We start from the raw sequence: 20,950 nt of genomic DNA on the forward strand, positions 1-20,950 counted from the left end.
AACTAATATCTCCCTGGAGCCCTTCCCTACCCTCCACTAGTAACAACCTCCCTTGAAGAAGTTTCCAGAGCCATTCCACAGGACCTCTTTCAAAGGACCTCTTCTAACACCAATCCCTTATACTCTACATTGTCTTCATCATCTGCTGATCTTAGCAATTCATCCATAAGTATTTTCAAGGCAGGATCCATGGCTCTGCATCACTGTTGCAACTAACATAGTACATAGTGTAACAGGTGTGCAGTGGATCACAAATAATGGAATGATCACCCACTATTAACTCTAACATTCCATCTCACATTTGTCACTTCCAGGGTTTAGAAGGGCAAAGCTGTGTAAACCCAATACTTATCTTCAGCTTTGTCTAAAATTCACTAAACATAAGTCAGAATATGTTTCTGAATACTCCAGGACAATAGATACTGGCACAATGCTGTGTATTTACATCTTTTAATAACATATTTCAAAATCTCACATTCATTTCACCAAAATAGTGGCTGAGCAGCCTCCTGCATTCAAGGGTTGGGGACACAGAGACAATCAGTTCACACAGTAGCCTATTTTCAGAGATCTATGATCTTATGGGGGAGATGAGATACGCATGTTGACAGCCACAGTACAGGCGCTACATGAATACCTGAATACAGTGCTTTGGGAAGAGAATAAGGAAGAAGAAATTCTGCCTGGTAGATCAGGAAAGGCTTCACATAAAGGAAACTTCAAGCAGAAAAAGGCACACTGGTAGAACAATGGACATGTCCACAGTGGCCTGCAGGGGAAGCAGGGAGTAGATATGGCTGGAAGGAATGGGTGTGGGCCAGAGAAGTCACTGGAAATCAGGGAGTGCACCATACACCAAGGCCCTAGTTGGCCAGTCTGAAGAGTTGGGAGCCAGGAAATGGCCTTCCTTTTCAAGAGGCTTCCCTGAGATGGAGAGTATAATTTTCATCAAATCAAACGGTGGCAAGATGATGAAGAAAGTGCTTTTACTGATACACGCTCACGAAATAAGTAACCAATTCAATAAAAATGTACTGACTACCTTCTAAAGGCTATTGCAGGAACAAGACCTGCTCCCTGCAGTTAAGGAACTTCTGAAAACTCTACATTGAGCTTCAAAGCCTAAATATAAATGGTACTTTACCTCTGAACTGAGTTGAGAGAACTCCAGCCTAAAGACAGAAATATATTTCACTAGCTAAGATATCAGCTTGAGATAAAACAATGACATGAGAAATAATGGGAGAAGTTCAAAGTTTGTTGTGCCCACTGGACTGCTTCTTAGAACTATTGTTTCCCCTTACATCGCTCTCCGTGATGGTGATAGGAAGGCCGCGCAGCATGATGGTCTTGCTTTCCCTCTCATCACTGATGTCATGCCTATAGTCATGCTCGCCATAATCACCATCTGAGTGGTAGCCATCTTCAGATCGATCACTGTTCCTTCTTTCACGTTCTCTCTGATTCACAATAAACAAAATTACAATTAAAATCACACTGGATTTATACCCTTTGATCCAGGCCTAGGAATTTAACTTTAGGGACAACAGAGATGACACAGGTGAACTCCATGATGATGGTCACTGAAATGTTTTCTAAAACAGCAAAAAACAAACAAACAAAAAACCTGGCAATGATCATTTAGTTCAGAAAGAATGGTTTAACAATGTGTAGTGCACCAACACACAATATGAAATACCATTACCTGTTACAATATGAATTCAATGACAACTATTACCTGTTACAATATGAATATTATTGCATGGAAAAAGTGGAAAACTGCAAAATTATATGGGCAGCACAATTACTTCTAAACAAAGCTATGTAAGCATATAAATAAGAAAGTGAAAAAAGTTATGCTAAGATGACTAGAACTACAACTTTTAGAAACACCATCTGAGGCATAGGGCTAGTATATTACAGTCGTGCATCGCTTCACAACGAGCATATGTTCTCAGAAATGTGTTATTAGGCGATTTCATCACTGTGCAAACATCTTAGCATGTATTTACACAAACCTAGATGGTATAGCCTACTACACAACTAAGCTATATGGCACTTATCCCATGGGACCACTATTGTATATGCAGTCTGTCATTGACTGAAATGTTATGTGGCACTAATATGACTAATAATATGACTGTATTATACCCCGACTGCTTCATCTTTTTTCCCCCGAAGATTTTTATTTTTATTTCTTTTCCCCAAAGCCCCCTGGTACATAGTTGTATATATTTTTAAAGATTTTATTTTTCCTTTTTCTCCCTAAAGCCCCCCAGTACATAGTTGTGTATTTTTAGTTGTAGGTCCTTCTAGTTCTGGCCTGTGGGATGCCACCTCAGCATGGCTTGATGAGCAGTGCTAGGTCCGTGCTCAGGATCTGAACCTGTGAAATCCTGGGCTGCTGAAGTAGAGCATGCGAACCTAACCCCTGGGCAATGCGGCCGGCCCCGCTTCATCTTTAAATTAGGAATAACACCTACCTTATAGGGTTATAGAGGCACCTAATTGAGTTCACGTAAGTCAAGTGCTCAAAAGACTGCCTGGTGCATGGTGAGCCCTATGTAAACCTTGGCCAATATTTCTATTACTATAAGGCTCAGTTTGTCTTTGAGGATTATAGTCAATCTAACAGATTTTAGAATAGAGAATTTACATATAATAAGAGGAGAGATTTCCACAGTTGGTATATTTATTTCAAGAATCTCGGAGGTCTTGTGCATACAGTTCACAATTCTAACAACTCCATACAGTTGCTGGTTACTCACCTCTGGACTATCATAGTCTCGGTAGTCGTCGTATCTATCACCTCTCCGATCATCACTAGATCTTTTGTAATCTGAGTCCCTCCGCCTGCTTCTGGATTCACGCTCATCACGGTCATCCCTGTCTATGATGGAACCATACCTTCCACTACGTTCTGTTCTACTCACTCTGCCAGGGAAAATAATTTTCATTTACTCTCAAATAAATCACATTTTGTACCTTTAGAAAACAAGGTTGGCAACACACACACCCACAGCTCAGTTTATAAGACATCCAAATAGCTTAATGTACCCCCTAATACTTATCACCAAATTCCAGTTCACAAAGACAACCACTGGGAAGACATCTACATCCCTAAATGCAAAGATAACTTTCAAGAATTGATGTTAAATCTGAAAATAAAGCTATCAAATGTTTGGGTTTAATATTTTTGAAAAAGGGTCAGGTTGTCCAAGTTTATCGTGTGTTTTCCCAAGCCTGTGGTCTACACATCACCCCTTTCATCCTTGATTGGTATCTAGTGATCAAAGATAGGAAGAAAGTAATTATTAGCATTCCACCCAATTTCAAAGGAAAGCGGTTCCTTACTCATTCACTCCTCAAGGGTATCACACTACTTGGGAAATGGACCAATAACCTAGATGAGTTAAATTAGTCTTTTTTACATCAGGCAGTTAACCAATTAGTTAACCACCTAGCACCATCAGAGAACACTATTTCCTATAACATTTGGTTTATTTTTGGTTACTGGGCAGCACTGGGCTTCACAGGAAAATCTAAACAAGAGGCTTAAAGTCGTTTGACCACAGATACTGTTCTTTCATAAACTGTTTACCAGATTTACAAAACTATCGTGTAAGGACAAGACAAAGGAAAGGTTTATAAGGGCCTCATTTAGAGTATACAAGTTTAGTAAAAAGAAACCAATGAAACAAGTAGTCTAGGACTATTTCATGATGTGAACTATGGGGATGAGAGATCTAAAAGGCTAAATGTTAATTTAATAAGTTATTTGGAATCACAGACTGCTGACAGCATTAAAACGACGACACATGACACGAACCATTTCCTGAGTCCCTCTGGACCACCAATTCAATCTATCACTGCGACTGACCTCAATACCAAGGAGGTAGGTGGCTAAATAAGTAAAGGTTACATATTTAAATCAAATGGTTTGAGTGGGAGAATCCACAGATGACACAGCAGCCAGACACTCTAATCCTAATTCTCCACTAATTCTTCAGCAATTTTTCTTTTTTTCCCATGTAACTCATGATCCAAACCTTTTCAGCTTTATAAATCTGGATCATCTTGCTATGTAGGGGACAATAACAAGAACTGGTATTCACTGATTACTTACTACAGCCAGGTACTGTGCAAAGTGCCAGACTTCATGATCTCCTGGCTTCTGCAGAGGCTATTATCCACACGAGGAACCCTCAGTGACCCACTCCACCCTGCCCTCCTTTGTCGAGTTCTTACTTACCCTTCAGGCTTCACCTTAGAGAATGCTTTCTCCAGGAAGCTTTCCTGGCTGTTTTCAGGGAAACATATGCTTTCTATGTGTTCTAACAGCACCCTCAACTTCCTTTATCACAGCACAGTTCACACAGTACTTTAATTCTCTCTCTAAACTACATGCTTCTGAGAACAAGGATGATCATGGTACTCATAGTAATGGCTGGCACAAAAAGACACTCAAATATTTGTCTGATGAACAATTTTTAACAAATTGTTCAGTTCCTAATGAAATGCTGAGATCAAAGGTGTGTACAGCAGGAACTTACCGTTTGTCTGAACCCATTGTCCTACTGAAGATCTAACACACTGCTCCCAAAGGTTCAAATTTTGTGTTTTCCTAGGAGACAAGAGAGATTGGTTGCTGCAAATCTGAGAGATCACTTAATTCAATTGTTCTGTAAACTGGGACTACTGAGGCTGGAATTTCACCAAACTGTTAATAGTGATTATCTAAGGTGGGGACCAACAGTCAACATTAAAATCATGCTAACGTTTGTTAACAATGAGCATAGCAGAAAGAGGAAGCATACTTTAAAATATTAGATTCCATATTCAGTAACAAACCCATAAAAGGATGCAAGCAAAAGACTCCTTCCCTGCTCCTACTTTAGAATTACAAAGCAAAAAGGAGAGAACTGCAATCAGCTCCCTGTGTTCTAAAGCAAAGCAACTCCAACGGGGTAGGTGACCATCACAACATTAATCAGTGTCCTTATTAACACAAGGAGCAATATGAAATTCAAAAATATCTGATGAAAAATTTAAAACCTTTCAGAAGCCGGGATGCTGAGCTGATTGAAATCTACTCCATTTGTAACGCAACGGCTGATCCAAAGCTTTTCCATCAGACAAGAGCAAACCTCAACACGACTTAATTCCTCGGTAACAACCCTCACCACGTCTTGGGCCAGTCCTGACCACCACAGGCCCTTGAGGCGCCCAGCCTGGACCCGCAGCGCCCTGGAGGTGATAAAACATCACACAGCTAGAAAGCGTTAGATGCGTGCGAGGTCCGAGAAACTAGTTCTGGAGCAGGAGCTCAACGAACATTTGCTGAACTAATAAACAGAAGAGAACCATCTGAGAGAAACAAGGCCCTGGGGAGATCGAAAATGCGGCCCCTCGTCTCGTGGGCAGAGCCTGGACCCACCTCCGTGGGGTGTCGCGGCCGAGATGGCGGCGCCACGGCCTGCGCGACAGACTCGGGCGTCCCGCTTCCCCCTCCTCCCTGCACACGCCCTCCCGCCCCCCAAGAGCTTCCCAGCCCGCAGATCCGCCTTCACCCAACAGCCTTCCGGAGAGGGCGGATTCAGGTGCAGCTGCGGGGCGATGGCGACTAGACCGCTGGGGTGCCCCCAAGGAGTAACCGAGAGACAGGCAACGGCTCCGCGCTCAGTTGGGCTGGGAAATCGGAAACACGTCCCGGCAGGGGCACACTGAGAGCCCGAAAGAAGCGGGCCCGGGGCTGGGCGGGAAAACGCCCTCTGAACGCTGACAGCGCCGGTGGCTAGGAGGGGCGCGGCCCTTCAACGCCTCCGGTAGCTTAGCCTCTCGAGACCCGGCTGGGGCTGTCGGCCGCCTCCCGCGGCTGACAGGGAAGCTCCACAGGGCCTGTCCCAACAGCAAGAACCGCCGGTCATTACGGACGGCTGTCGTACTTACCCCCAGGAGGGACCGAAGTAGCAGAAGCAGCGGTATCGTACCCCAGAATCTCCAAAAGACTACGGCCGCTTCACAAAATGGCGCCTCCGTCGACGACCGTCTCCTACCCACTGTACCTCGCGCCTGTGCCCTCCCCCCGCCGGCCGCTCCGGAGGAGGCGTCCAATCCGCGAAGGTTCCTGGCTGCGCGAGGGCTGCTGGGAAGTGTGGTCGCTAGAGCTGCCTGTCACTTATTACTCCCTGTGTTAATTTCCTGCGTATTTCTCTTCCAACACCACGGCGGAGTCGCCAGTCTGCCTTTTGCAGACCCGGATTAGAACTCTTACCTTAATGAGGCGTAGTAATTCTTTTGCGGTAGCTACGGGGGCTTTAGAGAGTACAGATTGCTTTCACTGGCACGACGTAAAACTTCACGTTCAATCCGGCTTTAAGAGAAGGAACGTTAGTTGATCGTCTATTGTATTATTGGACGCTAAATTAGATTACAGGACTAGATGCTTCACAAATATCTATTTCCATCTTCATAACCTATGAGATGTTATTTAAGACCACTTTTAAGGTGAGGAAACTGAGGTTTATGGAAATTATGACTCTACCTTCAAAATACATCTAGGATCTGACCACTTCTAGCAGCCTCAACTTTTGTCCACCTGGTCAAAGCCGTCATCGCTATTCTTGTTTTGCAGACAGTAGCAGAGGGAATAGTGGTGGAATGGAGCTATCAACTAATAAGCTGGATTTCAGAGTCCATGAACCACTAGAACATAAACTCTAGAAGGGCAGGAACTTTTGTTTGTTTAGTTCACTACTATATCCCCAGAGCCTCTACTGGTGTTTGCAACATAGTATGCACTCAATAAATATTTGTTGAATGAACAAATGAATACACTGCCAAAGCTAAAACTGTAACGTTTGTGGCAGAAAGAAGCAGGGCTCCTTGAGCAATTCAAAGAGATATTTTAGACCCTGACTGTCAGTGAGATGGTGGTGTTCCTATGCATCCAGTTAGCATAACTTGCCTTCTGGCCTTCTAGATATTTTTAGTGGAACTGATTATTCAGGTCACATATACAGATTGAAAAATTAGACCATGACAAGGCAAAGAAAGATATCAGTTATAGAAAAACGCACCTATACTACTCACTTCTCTTTCTAGATAAGAATTCTTTCAAGAATAAGTGGAAGGATGTCAATGAGGAGATTCCAAACCAGAAGCTTCAAATATACTGGAAAATATTTTTCCTGGAAAAGCATCTTTAAACATGTTCTAACTATGGCTTATTACATCAAGGGCATTAAGTGACTGACACTGGAAACTCTGGTAATTAAAAACATGACAATAGATGGAACGGTACAAATCTCTGTATTTTGGAATAATGGGTAACTTTCTTCCTCACTCCCTTTCCCTCTCTCTTTTTTCCACCTCTAGATCTGTCTGTGTGTCTATCTATCTACCTGTCTATGTCCGTTTGGGCTGTTATTAACAAAATACCGCAGACTGAGTACCTTATAAACAGAAATTTATTTTGTACAATTATGGGGACTGGGAAGTCCAAGATCAGGTGCCAACATGGTTGCATGAGGGCTGTCTTCTTGGTTGCAGACTTCTCTGTTTTATCCTCAGACGGTGGAAGGGTCTAGGGAGCTCTGTAGGATCTCTTTTATAGGAGCACTAATCCTATTTGTGACAGCTCCATCCTCATGACCTGATCACTTCCCAAAGGCCTCACCTACTAATACTATTACCTTTGGAGGTTAGGTTTCGACGTATGAATTTGGGGCAGGAGGCACAAACATTCAGTCCATAGCACTATCTATAAAACACACACACACACACACATAGTTTTACCTTTTCATATATATATATATATATATATATATATCTCCAACTTATTGGGGGAATATATATATGTAAAACTTCTATCATCAGAAAAAAGCAAATGTATGTGATCCACAGAAGGCAATTGAATATTTGTCTAATTAAATTCAAAAGTTAAACATAGATGAGGTCATTGCAATCCTGCAGTGGATGATGCAGACGCCAAGAATCCAGAACCTGCTAGACTTTATGGCCACTAGCAGTCAACTGCCTCATTCCCAAAGTAGTTCAACAAGCACTTCTGAGGTTCCCTGAGGTGCTTGCTAGGCTGGGCTCCTCACCAGCCATAAAAGCTATATGACTGTCCATAAACGGTACAAAATCACTCTTAAACTTGAAGGAGGGGCCAAGAGAAAAAAGTGAACTCCATTCAGTGGGAAGTTCTATCCTCTAAATTCTGATAGCTGACCTTTGTGGACATTGCCCTGTTGAGCTCCAGAGCTGTGCCCTCAAAGGCCTGTCGGGCAGTTGATATGGGTTTGGAAAAGTTTAACAAGTCCCCAGCTAAGTAAAAAAAAACAAAGACAAGAGAGTTAGTTGTGTTTTTTTTTTTTGTTTTAAATAAAACCACAAGTGTTCAATATAGTCTAAAGGATACTCCTTACGATTGCCTTTCCTACTTTTTTTTTTAGGAAGATTAGCCCTGAGCTAACATCCACCAGCAATCCTTCCCTTTTGGCTGAGGAAAATTGGCCCTGAGCTAACACCTGTGCCCATCTTCCTCCATTTTATATGTGGGATGCTGCCACAGCATGGTTTCATAAGCGGTGTGTAGGTCCACGCCCAGGATCCGAACCAGCGAACCCCAGCTGCTGAAGCAGAGCATGCAAACTTAACTGCTATGCCACCAGGTTGGTCTCCCTTTCTTACTTTTTTGATGTAACAAAAAAAGTTCTCCTCTTAATGAAATGAAGATCATAGGTCTTTTTTTTTTTTTCTTAATCTTCCATGACTTGGCAAAAGAAAAAACTAGTTAACATGTTTTGTCCTAGGCTGGGAACTACTGCTCTAGAATATAAAGTAAAAAAGATCTATGTGAAAACGCCTGCCTATACCAAGAAACTAAAATAATTTCTTTTGTCAGAGATGGGCTTTTTTTGAAGAAGAAGATTGTCCCTGAGCTAACTGCTGCTAATCCTATTTTTGCTGAGGAAGACTGGCCCTGAGCTAAAATCCGTGCCCATCTTCCTCTACTTTATATGTGGGATGCCTACCACAGCATGCTTGCCAAGTGGTGCCACGTCCGCACTAGGGATCTGAACCGGCGAACCCCAGGCCGCCGAAGTAGAGTGTGCGCACTTAACCAGTGTACCACCGAGCCGGCCCCTAGAGATGGGCTTTGATGAAATGAAGGAGAGAGATGCAATCAAAATTTAATTCAACAAGTATTTTCCATAGACCTATGAGCTCAGGATTATTCACTCACTTATTGAGTGCCTACTGTGTTGGGCCCTGTGCCAGGACCTAGGGACATAGTGCATAAAATTACCCAAGATCCCTGCCCTTATGCAGCTGGCATTCTGATCAAATGCCTCAGGGAACTTCTCAGGGACATCACAGGGTGAGACACTTTTCACACCCATTCCTACTTTCATCAATACCCAAAGTACTGCTTTTAAATGTATTACAGAAAAATTTCCATTAAAGTGGCAAAAATAAAACAAGAAAACAAAACAAAATTAGGCAATGGCCCAAACTAGTCTCTGAGGTCTGAGCTTAAACACTTCCTTCAGGGAAGATTCTGTGCTATCCAATGAGAATCAAGGCCATGTCATACCATCCTAATACCTTGCTGTACTTCTCCCCCGAGGCTCTCATCACATCAGTAATTGCTCAGTGTCCATCTTCCTCAGTGGACTGAGTCCCCTGGGCACAGACACTGACACTAGTCTTGCTATAAGCCCCAGGAACAAGTAGAGTAGGCTCTCAATACATTCAGAGAATGACCACTTAATAACTTGATGGTGCTTCTACTGGGCTGCCAATAACCTGGGTCAACTAAGTAGCCTCTACAGGAGTCTTCAATAGTGAAGCACTTGATATGTTCCACAGCTCACTAAAGGCCCAATAGGATGACACAGAGTTTGGACCAGCTTCCAAAAAGTATTTTGACCTACTCAGTGAAGGTCAGACAGAAAGTAATGAGACGCATCACAGATGTACCTGTGGACCATCTGTTAGACCAGAAGGGCTCTTGGAGTCAGCTGTCTGGGGCTGAAAGATTCAAATGGCCCATCTCCTGTAATGCTGCAATAGTGGTAACAAGACCCAGAACCTGGGGCTCTTGATCCCTAAGCCAATGTGCACCTGATTTTGTTTGTTTTCCCTTTTGGAGGGGTAAAAAGACTTAGTAGAGATTAAAAGAAAGGGATTATATCTGGACACAGCATGGCAAACGATTTAAATTCACATTTACCATTCCTGTTGCTGGAAATGTTTTCTCTTTGGTATACTTGCACTTCCCCTTATATCTCCCACCCTTCACTGTGCATCTCCTCCAAAATGCCAATCCTTGCCCCCTTTCTCTTTACAGAGCCCTCCTTGGTCCTGCCTTATGCATCCAGACTATGCTCTTGGACCAGGAGTTGGCAAACTACAACACTTGGGCCAATGCTGGCCTGCAACCTGTTTTTGTAAATAAAATTTTATTGGAACACAGTCACAATCACTTGTTTATGTATTGCCCATGGCTGCTTTCTCACTCCAACAGGGCTGAGTAGTTGCAACAGAGATCACCTGACCTGTAAAGCCTAAAATATTAACTCTGGTCCTTTACAGAAAAACTTACAAACTTCTGCCTTACACCATCAAGATGCTCTTGTAAACAAGCAGTTCTCTTCCTAAGAAATATTCTTTCCCAAGACATGTGAAAAGTGCAATTCTTAGTACTGTAATGTGCTACCTTGAAGAATTATTTTTTAAAGTTTTAATAGGTTCATAGGATATTGTCTTTTTTGGCACCTGAGCTAACAACTCCTGCCCATCTTCTTTTTTTCTGCTTCTTCTCCCCAAATTCCCCCAGTACATAGCTGTATATATATATTTTTTAGTTGTGGGTCCTTCTAGTTGTGGCATGTGGGATGCCGCCCCAGTGTGGCCTGATGAGTGGTGCCATGTTCGCGCCCAGGATCCGAACCAGCGAAACCCTGGGCTGCCAAAGCGGAGTGCATGAACTCAACCACTGGGCCACGGGGCCAGCCCCAAGGATACTGTCCTTTTAACTGCAAAGAATTTAAAAAAAACCAAAAAATCCACCTCACTTTTGAAGCAAACCCTCTGAAATGGTATGAGTGATATTATGGGAAATTAAGAAAGATTTTAAAGAGGGCAAGCACCTCCTTGGAGAGTTTTACCTATGGAGGGAAAGAAGAGCTGGGGCAGTGGCTGGAGAGGAGTGGTAATTCTTACTATGCCAACTTGTTGTGGTGATCACAACGTGTGAAGCATTGAGCACCCAGCAGGTACTCAGAGTTGTCACACTCTGCCCCCACCCCGCCACCCCCAACAATGGGGAAGTCAGAAGACAACTTTTGAAGGTCTAATGTGTAGCAAAGAAACATATGGAAATACGTTCAGCCTCAGCAGTTAGTGAAGAAATGGAAACAAACAGTAATGAGATGCTATTTTCACTAATTAAAGCAAAATAATTTAAAAAATCTGACAGCATTCATACAAGCTAGAGTTCAAAGGACATTGCAACCCGTCCACTCACACTGACAGAGGCAGTGTTCTAGGGCTCACTGCAGCACTCCTTGCCATTTCAGCACCACCTCAAATGGGCCCACACCAAGGCACTCTCTCCCTTCCTCCCATCAGCCCCACCCCCCACCCATCTATGGGTGAAAAATTAACCACCAAAAAAATCACATTGAAAAAAAGTTTATTTAAAAAAGTTCTAGCAGCAAGAACAGTAACAAAACAAAAGGAGAGACAGACAAACAAAATAAGGAGGTCTGTCCTATGGGACTTGTCTCCATCCTTTAATCAAGTTCTTTATACCGAGCAAACATGACTCTTCGCACAGCATCTCGGTAAGTCTCGTTGGACTGTCTCTTGCTGGTTCTTCCTGGAGCCCCCATACTGGGCCCCCGCATCCGGCCTTCAGTCTGCAAAACAAAAACAAATAATGAAGTGGGCTCTATGAATTAATGAGCCTCAGGGCTGGTTTTTGACCATAAGCATTTCTGGACCAGTAAGGAGCAGGATATAGGAGAAATTTTTAGAATGTTTAATTAATAAACACCCAAGATGAGTAAGGAAAGTAGTGATGCCATGATTTCAGGATTCAACACCAGAAATATGAGAAGCCAATCTCCTATAGTTGGCATTTTCAGAGGGGGACCAGACAACATTAAATGGGCAGTGTTCCCTTTTATCACTTTCTCTCTTTTCCCTTTTCTTCCTGAAAAATTAGGGGGAAAGCCCTTCTTGGGAACCAGCACTGACTTCATGCTTCTTACATTTTAGCCATCAAAGACTTCTGATGACAATCCCTCTCAGAGATTCTTTTGTACCTTTTTATCACTGGTTCCCTGGTTCTTTTCACCAAGTGATTCTTCAGTCTTAAACGGCCTGATTTCCTCACTGTCCCACCTCTAACTCCGTGTAAGAATAAGATTAGCCCCATTCCAACCTCTCCCTGCTCTTCCCACCGCCAACCAAACTGCAAAGGGCCCAGTGTGCCTGGCTATAACCCCGTAATCAAGACTGATGGGCTCCCCAGCTTTCATGTCCTTAGCCAGCAGTGGGGAAAGCCCAGCTAAAAGGCAAGGACACAGCTCTGGGCCACAGAGTGAGAGAAAGTTCCAGGTTCATGCCACCCCCAACAAGATGGAAACCATTTCACCTCCTCCGCAGAAGCCAATCCAGGATGGCCATAGCCAAGCCCTGCCCCCTTCCTCCAGCCAGTGGCCTGCTGGACACAGCCTCCTTTGCTGCTATTGTCAATACCTTCTTTACCAACAGGTTTACGATCACTGCAAAAGAAGCAGACACACTTAGAAACCACCACTTTCAAAATGACCTGTTTGTGAGCCTAACAAGAACCTCTGTCCTGTTGATTCAGATTTGCCTCCTCTTAAGTATATTAAATATCTCTGATTGCCTGCTCTCTATGCAACAGGCTTTGTCCTGGGGATACAGAGATGACCAAGACCTGACCTTGTTCATGGGGAAGGATATGAGAAGAATAATATGTCAATAGATGCTTACAGCACATTGAAGAGCTCAGTCATAAATGCGGCAACAGTAGATATTTGTTATGGAAACAGAGGGAAGGGGCATTATTGAAAATGACAGAAATTCCAACAAGAGGGTACATCTGAACTCGGTCTTGACAAATGAGGAGTTTGTGAGCTAGAAAAAGCATGGGAGGAAAGGAAGACACAGGCAAGGAGAAGTGAAAGAATACAATTTATCCAGGAGAGGAGTGGTAAGACTTGACAAAAGGCTGCTTGGGCCAGACTGTGAAAAACCTTAAACATCATGCTAAATCATGCCTCTTGACTTCATCCTTCAGGCAAAGAAACCCTGGGACCCAGGCCTCCCTCTAAGCAAGGTATATGTTCACAAAAAGGCGAGTTTTAGGAGCACCTTTCTGTTTACAAAAGTCATTTTGGTGGTAGGGTAGAGAATGGACTTAAGACTGAGAAGCAAAGACTGGGAATAAGGAGTCTAGTTTGGAGGAAAGCTAGAATGGAGGGCAAGGCTTAATTAGGGATGTGGCCACTGACCGGATATAGGGGATAAAGGAGGAAGATTGGGTCAGACCAGGTAGACAATGATGCTATGATATTACTACTCTGAAACAGGAATACAACAGGTTTAAGAAGGGAAGGGAGGGGAGGGGCGGGGAGGAATGTAATATAATATAATATTCCACTAGAGCAAAATATAATATTAAGTAATTGTTTAGTGTGGGAAGCCTGAGAGGTGTCCAAGAGGGCAACCAAGGAGGTAAATGGAAATAGTGATTCTGAGCTCAGAAAACAGAACTGACGTGGGATGGAGCCATAGGATTTAGCCTGTTAGTTGGTGGCTGAGGCCTTGGGTACCACAGACAGTCCAGGTCAAGAGGGTGGAGCAGCAAGAATAAAGGAGCACTGAGTACAGAGTCCTGGGGAATATCTGGAATTACTCAGAAAAGGAAGAGAAGCAGGACAGAAGACTAAAGAGGAAGAGAGCCAGTAGAATGTGGTGTGAAGGGTGCCAAGAACAGAAAAGGGTCTCTTTCTGCACCCAGCCCAACTGACTCAGGGCTAAGGTGTTCTTTCTCCTCTTGGCTGACTCTTTCTCCTTTGTCCTAGGTCCAGTGTATTTTAGAGAATGACCCAATGAGATGTTACATTGACTAAGTAGCCCCACCTTACTACTTCTTAAAAATGCAAACGGAATAGACTAAAATAAAAATATCAGAGTTTATTACACACAGTAAGAAGTATTTTTCATGAAGATTTCTTTGTTTAGTACTTACACACATGACTACTGGGCCATGATTCAAAAATAATCTTATTGCGGGCTATGAGCAAATAAGATGGATTGCCAGAGCCCCAGACCCCATCTAGCCTCCTCAGGGAGCTTTCTCCATCAATCATCTCTCCATTCCCCAGAGGCATAATCTACCCTGGCTACTGGTTCTTTCGATTACCAACATAAAGACCTGCTCAAGTCTCACTAGATCAATACCCTGCTTAAATAATTTCATAACCTACCACTGCCCTAAGAAAAAGTCTCAGAATGGTAATTCAAGGAGTATGAACTTCATGAAGTGGTCTCTGTCTGTTGAGCCAGCCTCATCTTCTGTCACTCAACCGTATATCCCCAGTGTTCAGCCCCATGGAGCTACTTACAACTCAAACGCATCATGACCTCTGTCTCTTTCATCCATGGTATGTGCAGTTCCCTCCAGTTGAAATGCCCTCCCCTTCTCCACCAGATTTCTGGGTCTACCCTATGAGACACAGCATGACTTAAGCCTTCCTTATTCTGTGTTCAGACAGTCAAGGATAATACGTCTTGTCCACCTGAGTATTCCTTGCACTTAGTGCAGTATCTGTACACAGTGGGTTATCAATAAATTATATATAACTCCGGGCTCACCACCTGGGAACTATCTGACCAGAAACAAGCACAGGAAGCTAGAGATTATCTATCTCTATCAGCAGCCAACCACGTATTCAGCACCTATGTGTGAAAATGGAGGCTCCTTAGAGAAAAAGCCCCGGAGTGTGACCTTATTATCAGGCCCATAAGGAGGTACAGCATTACTAATGTGGAGAGAAAGAGTGCCTAACCATGGCTACTCCAGCCCTGGCTTTGAGCAGCTGAAGCAGCCAGCCAATCTTCCATGCAAACACACATTCTCTGTGGTCAAAAGGTTGGGGTGAACCTCATGCTCAAAAAGTTCAGACATAACCTGCTCTCGACAGCCTCACCTCCCTGAGAGAGAAAATAACAGCACAGTTGGAGAAGGAGATGGTTTCACCATTAGGCTTTGAGGCCTAGGCTGAGTGAAGAGTTCTTGGCTTACCTGTCAGTTTCCCTGGAGTATTTAATTCGTTTCCGTTCTGGAGAGTCAAAACATTGGAGCTTTTCCCTGCGATCATTTCCTCTTTCTTTAAACCTTCCCTGTTGGTGAGCAGAAAAACAGATCTGAGATTTCCATCGAGGGCATTGGTGAGTAGGGAAGCTTCACTTTACTCCTAAAATTTCTCCTAATATGAAGGGAGTTCAACTGATAACTCCTGGAATCTCTCGATCCTTCACACATTCTTCTTAAGAAAGCACTAGCCTCTCTGACTAGTAAATTTGGGAATAATAAGCTGATATGCTTGGCTCAGCCAGTCTTTTTCTCTTCTGAGGAGGAGATTTTCGCCAGTAAGCCTCCATAGGTAGATTCCTGACTATCACAAAAGACCTGCCCCAAACCAATGAAGTGTGTGGCTGGATAGGTGAGTCTGCCTCCCTGTGTGATCCAAGAAGCAAATCCACTTGCCTCTCACACTAAGTTAATTCCTCCAACTTAGCCTTTAACAGTAAAAGATGTTATTTCAGCAGTCCTATCCAACACTCCTTTATTGATTTTAAAAGCTGGGCAGCAAAGAGGAGTGCTATTTATTTGACCTACATGGAGACTCTAACATCATCTTTAAAAAAATATGAACTTTAGGGGCTGGCCCTGTGGCTGAGTGGTTAAGTTCATGCGCTCCGCTGCAGGCGGCCCAGTGTTTCGTTGGTTCGAATCCTGGGCACGGACATGGCACTGCTCATCAAACCACACTGAGGCAGCGTCCCACATGCCACAATTAGAAGGACCCACAATGAAGAATATACAACTATGTACAACTTTGGGGGTAAAAAGGAAAAAAATAAAATCTTAAAAAAAAAAAGTGGAATATTGAAAAAAAAAAATACGAACTTTAGGTTCTGTAGTGCAATGGATAGCGCATTGGACTTCTAAAAAAATACGAACTTTATTGAGGTATAATTTATAAACAATAAAATACACTCATTTTAATGTAGTTTGATGAGTTTTGAGAAATGTATGCCCCATCTTTTGGGGTCACTTCGTTCTCTGTCTTCTTTTCAGGAGGGACCAGCAAAGCCTACAAATTCTATACCAGAAATCAAAAAGAATTGGTGTCAAGAGAGTACAGATCACCAAAGCTTACCTCCCGTTCTCTTCTCTCCAGATAGGCTAGCTCCTGCTCAGACTGCTTTATCTTCCGGTGGATTTCCAGGTTTTGCTGAGAAGACAGGGCGTTCTATGAGTATAGGTCTAGAAAAAGTGGTCCTAGAAATGCCCCTAGGCCTTTCTCGATAGCTGCTTTAAGACTGTAGCTCCTCTCACTGACCAACTCTCCTAAGTGGTCACTGCATCCTGCAAGCAACAACACCTAACTGGTCTAGCTTTAGCCTCACCAACAGGAATCCAGGTTCTAATGTAGGCTTGTTGCACCGATTAGTTATATGGTGTGGCATGAGAAGAAACTTCAGTCTACTTTTCTCCAAAATGTAGAACACACAACTTTGGTTTATATCCCTTTATCTAAGCTAAAAAATTATGAGAGAGAGGAATCTGAGTACACCAGTGAAGAAAACCAAATGCCCACATGCTCTGCCTACTACTAGCACCACCCACCATCCTCAGACACTATTCACTCTTTCAAGCCCCCAGAGAGACATGAAAAGGAACCCCAAGGTCCTGAAAGAACAAACAGACTCCTCTGAGAGTCCTCTACTCATTGAGGGTCCCATATCCCTCAAGTATGGCTCTACTACATAACGCCCTCAGGCATAAATAAGAAACTTAAGGTGTCCAGAGCCGCTCTCATACAGAAAGGGGATTCTTTGCACTGCATCACTGCAAGGAAAGGAAAAATCCATTTTCCATTGTCTCAGGGCCAGTTCAGCTTGTGGATTCACCAGACCCGTGGCTCCTCTTTCCTGACAACTATTTTTAATCTCTAGCCATTCATTAGCATTTTCATCAGAGAGCTGAAATTTAAATGTGTCAGTCTGATGACTCAGAATTCCATAAGGTCAAGGGGATTTGGGAGGTAGTCTGCTGCAACAAGTGTCAAAAGGAGCTTCTCAGAATCCTAGAAGCTTTGGAGAGCCTCCACAGAGGCAGCTGGGAAAAAGGTCTGCCTATAACCAAAAGCAAGCTTCTTAGCTTTCAGCTACGTAGGACTTAGGGTTTTATATTGAGAGAAAGTCTAAATCCAATCCCCTCACCACTCTTGTAACATTTGCCAGAGAAGGAGTGTGAAATAAATTACTCTATGCTGATAACAGGAGTTCACCTAGGGGCTTTAGTTGTCCAGAATTTAGCTCCTTCGTCAGTACATATAAATAGAAGACTGCAGGGTAGGACCAATGTATGTCAGTTTAACATACCAAGAAGAGCTGTTGTGCCATGGCTTATAGCAATAACTCACTACATGAAGAGCTGGCAGAATGTGACCTACCTTTGGGGAAGCAGACTGTCAGAGCTAGACAGAACTCGGTGAAGTGACCAAGTATCAAGAGAAGGGGCTTATCTGAGGTCCAAATATTACGTTAATGGTAGAGCTAAGATGAGAAATGCAGCAGGTCAGTTTCCTACTCCATGACCCCTTCTCCTCCTGTCTTCAGCAGAGCCTGTGTTTGGTGTCCCAGCCCCAGCCATGCTGCTTGCTTTGGGTCTACACACTCAAGTTTTTTGAAGGTGGGCATGGCCTTAAAGCAGAGCAACTCATGAAGAAAAGGTGTAAGAGCAATTCATTCTTGAATTGGACTGATTTAATTATAGGAACTGGGGATGATATAGGCTAACGAAAGACAGCATAAGCTTCTTTATTCCCTGTAATGCTCATCAATACTAAGAGTCAAAAGTGTGAAAGGTCAGAGCCTCTTCCCCTAATACCTTGTGCAGGTCTGAAAGCTGCTGGTGTTTGATCAGAACTTCTTTATTGGGAAATTGTCTTCTGCAGAGCAGACAAGCCAGTTTATTCCAGTCAGTGAGTTTATCTTCTTCATTCTCCTTCTTAGTCAGCTCCTCCCGCTGCTGGGGCTGTGCTGTGCGGGCCTGTGGAGGAGGGGTCTGTTCCTCTTCTTCCTCTTCCTCATAGTCACTGTCTCCTCCATATTCACCCAGGAGGCCAATCAGTGGGTTTACTACCTTAGGCTGGAAGGAGAAGACCAGCGATTAACACCAAACTCAAATTATATTTTGGGGTCTGTTTTCTGGATATTCTGATATGGGTATCTCATTTCTTCTTTTTTAGTTGGAATAATGAACTTGGTTCAGAATAGGCCCACTGACCACACTTCTCATTTCCCAGATGGAAGTAACATGGTTTGAGCTTGGCTTTTCTCCTTGCTCACTGAGATAAGTCAGACAAGTTCCCTTAGAAGCGACTCTCTAAACAGAATGGTCAAGAGAAGGTAGAGAAAGGAGAACTGATATAGAACATAGGAAAAGAGTTAAAAAATTACAATTTACAAAGAGGAAGGGATAGCAACCACCTCCAAGTTACTGTGGAGAAAAGGAAAAATAAATTTCCTCAAGGCTATAGTAACCTCTATAGCAAAAGGGACTTAGGAGGTAGACTAAAAGCAACTGAAGGATAAGCACTCAGGCAGACAGATCCAGCTCCTGAGGAAGGTAAAGGCAAAGGCACGGATAGGATAGATGCTACAGTAAACTGAATTAGTAATGTAGAGCAGGCAGAGGGCCAGGTCCGTGGCCGAGTGGTTAAGTTTGAGTGCTTCGCTTCGGCAGGCCAGGGTTTCGCCGGTTCGGATCCTGGGCGCAGACATGGCACCGCTCATCGGGGCATGCTGAGGCAGCCTCCCACATGCCACAACTAGAAGGACCCACAACTAAAGAAAATATACAACTATGTGCCGGGGGGCTTTGGGGAGAAAAAGGAAAAATAAAATCTTAAAATAAATAAATAAATAAATAACGTGGAACAGGCAAAGAGTATTTATCAGCAGCTTATAGGAAACTGTTAAATAGTGATGCACGGTCACTGGTCTATGATCAAACAAAGTAAAAAAATAAAGTGTGGTCACTATCATTTTATATTTACATTTAATCAGAATCACTTGCAAATAGATTGACACTATCACTCTACAACATCTAAAAAATGGGTACCAATGTCGTTATTAGCATTGTTCACTCTGGCCAGGCAGGTAAATTATAAAAATGACCATGCATGCACTCCAAATGTAAGAGATCCTTATGCAGTACCAAAAGATCGGAAACATCACAGCCAGGAAAACAGGTTTCCTTGGTCATTTAGAAGAGAAGAATTAGTAAGAGCAGGATTATAACTTAAAAAGGGCCAGGCGTTCTCTGGTCTGGTGGGAATGGCACAGGGTAGAGGGAAAGAGGACAGATAACTACCTCTCGTTCTCCAGTTATATTCCTATTAGCAGACAGGAAAATTTACTTCATGCTTATACTTAAGAGGAGTCCTTGTTTGTGACACAGAGAGCTAAAGGACCAACACCAAAGTGAGGCATCAGCCTTTGAATTTCCTTTCCCATTTGGAACCAGCTCCAGCCCTAGCCCAGGGCATTAGCTTAGTCTTACTGGTGGAGGACTCTCTTCCTTCTTCACAGTGGGAGGCAGGGGCTTCTTAAAGACGTCCTCTGGGGGGGCTGTCCCCTCACTGGCATTTTCCTGAAACTGATCAAACCCAAATGATACTCATAAAAGCTGGGTTAAGAGTTATCCCTGTTGAAATTAGTCTGGTTTTCTAAATCTCCTAATTTGTGAAGTATCTGTAACAGTGCTATAATGATTTCAAAATTAACAACTTTTAAAGATAACATTTAGTATATGTCAGGCACCAGATGAGGTATTTATATGCATTATCTTCTTCAGGCTTTACTACAATCCTCTTAGATAGGCATTAATTTCCTCATTTTAAAAATGACTGAGGGACTGGCCCTGTGGTGTGGTGGTTAAGTTTGCACGTTCTGCTTTGGCGGCCCAGGGTTCACTGGTTCGGATCCCGGGTGCAGACATGGCACCACTTGGCAAGCCATACTGTGGCAGGCGTCCCACATATAAAGTAGAGGAAGATGGGCATGGATGTTAGCTCAGGGCCAGTCTTCCTCAGCAAAAAAGAGGCGAATTGGCAGCAGATGTTAGCTCAGGGCTAATCTTCCTCAAAAAAAAAAAAAAAACAAAATCAAAACTGAATCCCTCTTTGATCTTGAAGACTTATCCTAAGGAAATTCTTTAAAAGGAGAAATAAATGCTAAATGCTACATATTATGACAGTATAAGATTAGAAAGAAGAAACAAACAATGCAGGAATGATGAAGAAAATCAAGGTACATTTTTACCAAGTGAATTTTACCATGCAGGCATTAAAATAATAAAGAGTATTACAGAAATATGGAAAAATACTTATGATCAAATATAAAATGAATAAAGAATACAAAATGGTATCCTCTTCTACAATTACACCTATAGAAATGTATATACAGAATCAAGCACTGAAAAGAGAATGCAGGAAAATGAAACTTTGTGGAGCTGAGGTGTTAGGGTTTGAGCTGAGTCACTTTGTTCTACCATTCACAGTTTTTCCATTTGTAAAAGACAGAGTTACCAGTGGCTGAAACT

The 20,950-nt window shown here is 43.0% G+C and overlaps 2 protein-coding genes and 1 long non-coding RNA gene across 17 annotated transcripts in view; 1 reads left to right on the forward strand and 2 right to left on the reverse strand.

The window, feature by feature from the left end:
- Positions 1 to 6,138, reverse strand: part of RBM5 (RNA binding motif protein 5) — a 24,727-nt gene extending 18,589 nt beyond the window's left edge. Inside the window, exons 1-4 of the mRNA XM_005600642.4 lie at positions 5,950 to 6,138; positions 4,554 to 4,624; positions 2,769 to 2,934; positions 1,305 to 1,460 (exon numbers count right to left, since the gene is read on the reverse strand). Of these exons, the coding sequence (XP_005600699.1) occupies positions 1,305 to 1,460; positions 2,769 to 2,934; positions 4,554 to 4,570 (339 nt within the window). The 5' untranslated portion in view covers positions 4,571 to 4,624; positions 5,950 to 6,138. The remainder of the gene's footprint in view (positions 1 to 1,304; positions 1,461 to 2,768; positions 2,935 to 4,553; positions 4,625 to 5,949) is intronic.
- Positions 5,584 to 10,488, forward strand: LOC111768333 (uncharacterized). Of its 2 annotated transcripts, XR_011426888.1 has the most exons (4): positions 5,584 to 6,507; positions 7,105 to 7,269; positions 8,460 to 8,678; positions 10,361 to 10,488. It is a non-coding gene; the product is annotated as an uncharacterized lncRNA (long non-coding RNA). The 2 variants fall into 2 exon arrangements; XR_002800595.2 differs by lacking the exons at positions 8,460 to 8,678; positions 10,361 to 10,488 and having other exon boundaries at positions 6,130 to 6,507; positions 7,105 to 7,306.
- Positions 10,489 to 11,690: 1,202 nt separating this feature from the next.
- The window catches only part of RBM6 (RNA binding motif protein 6), a 110,014-nt gene continuing 100,754 nt past the window's right edge, over positions 11,691 to 20,950 (reverse strand). For all 14 annotated transcript variants that reach the window (XM_001496699.6, XM_014731670.3, XM_070237558.1 and 11 more), the window contains 6 exons: positions 19,910 to 20,005; positions 18,233 to 18,493; positions 16,497 to 16,571; positions 15,356 to 15,453; positions 12,674 to 12,803; positions 11,691 to 11,933 (listed from right to left, as the gene is read on the reverse strand). In XM_001496699.6, coding sequence (XP_001496749.2) covers positions 11,808 to 11,933; positions 12,674 to 12,803; positions 15,356 to 15,453; positions 16,497 to 16,571; positions 18,233 to 18,493; positions 19,910 to 20,005 — 786 coding nt within the window. In that variant the 3' untranslated portion in view covers positions 11,691 to 11,807. The remainder of the gene's footprint in view (positions 11,934 to 12,673; positions 12,804 to 15,355; positions 15,454 to 16,496; positions 16,572 to 18,232; positions 18,494 to 19,909; positions 20,006 to 20,950) is intronic.

The sequence above is a fragment of the Equus caballus genome, chromosome 16, assembly GCF_041296265.1.
Source record: "Equus caballus isolate H_3958 breed thoroughbred chromosome 16, TB-T2T, whole genome shotgun sequence".
NCBI lineage: Eukaryota > Metazoa > Chordata > Mammalia > Perissodactyla > Equidae > Equus > Equus caballus.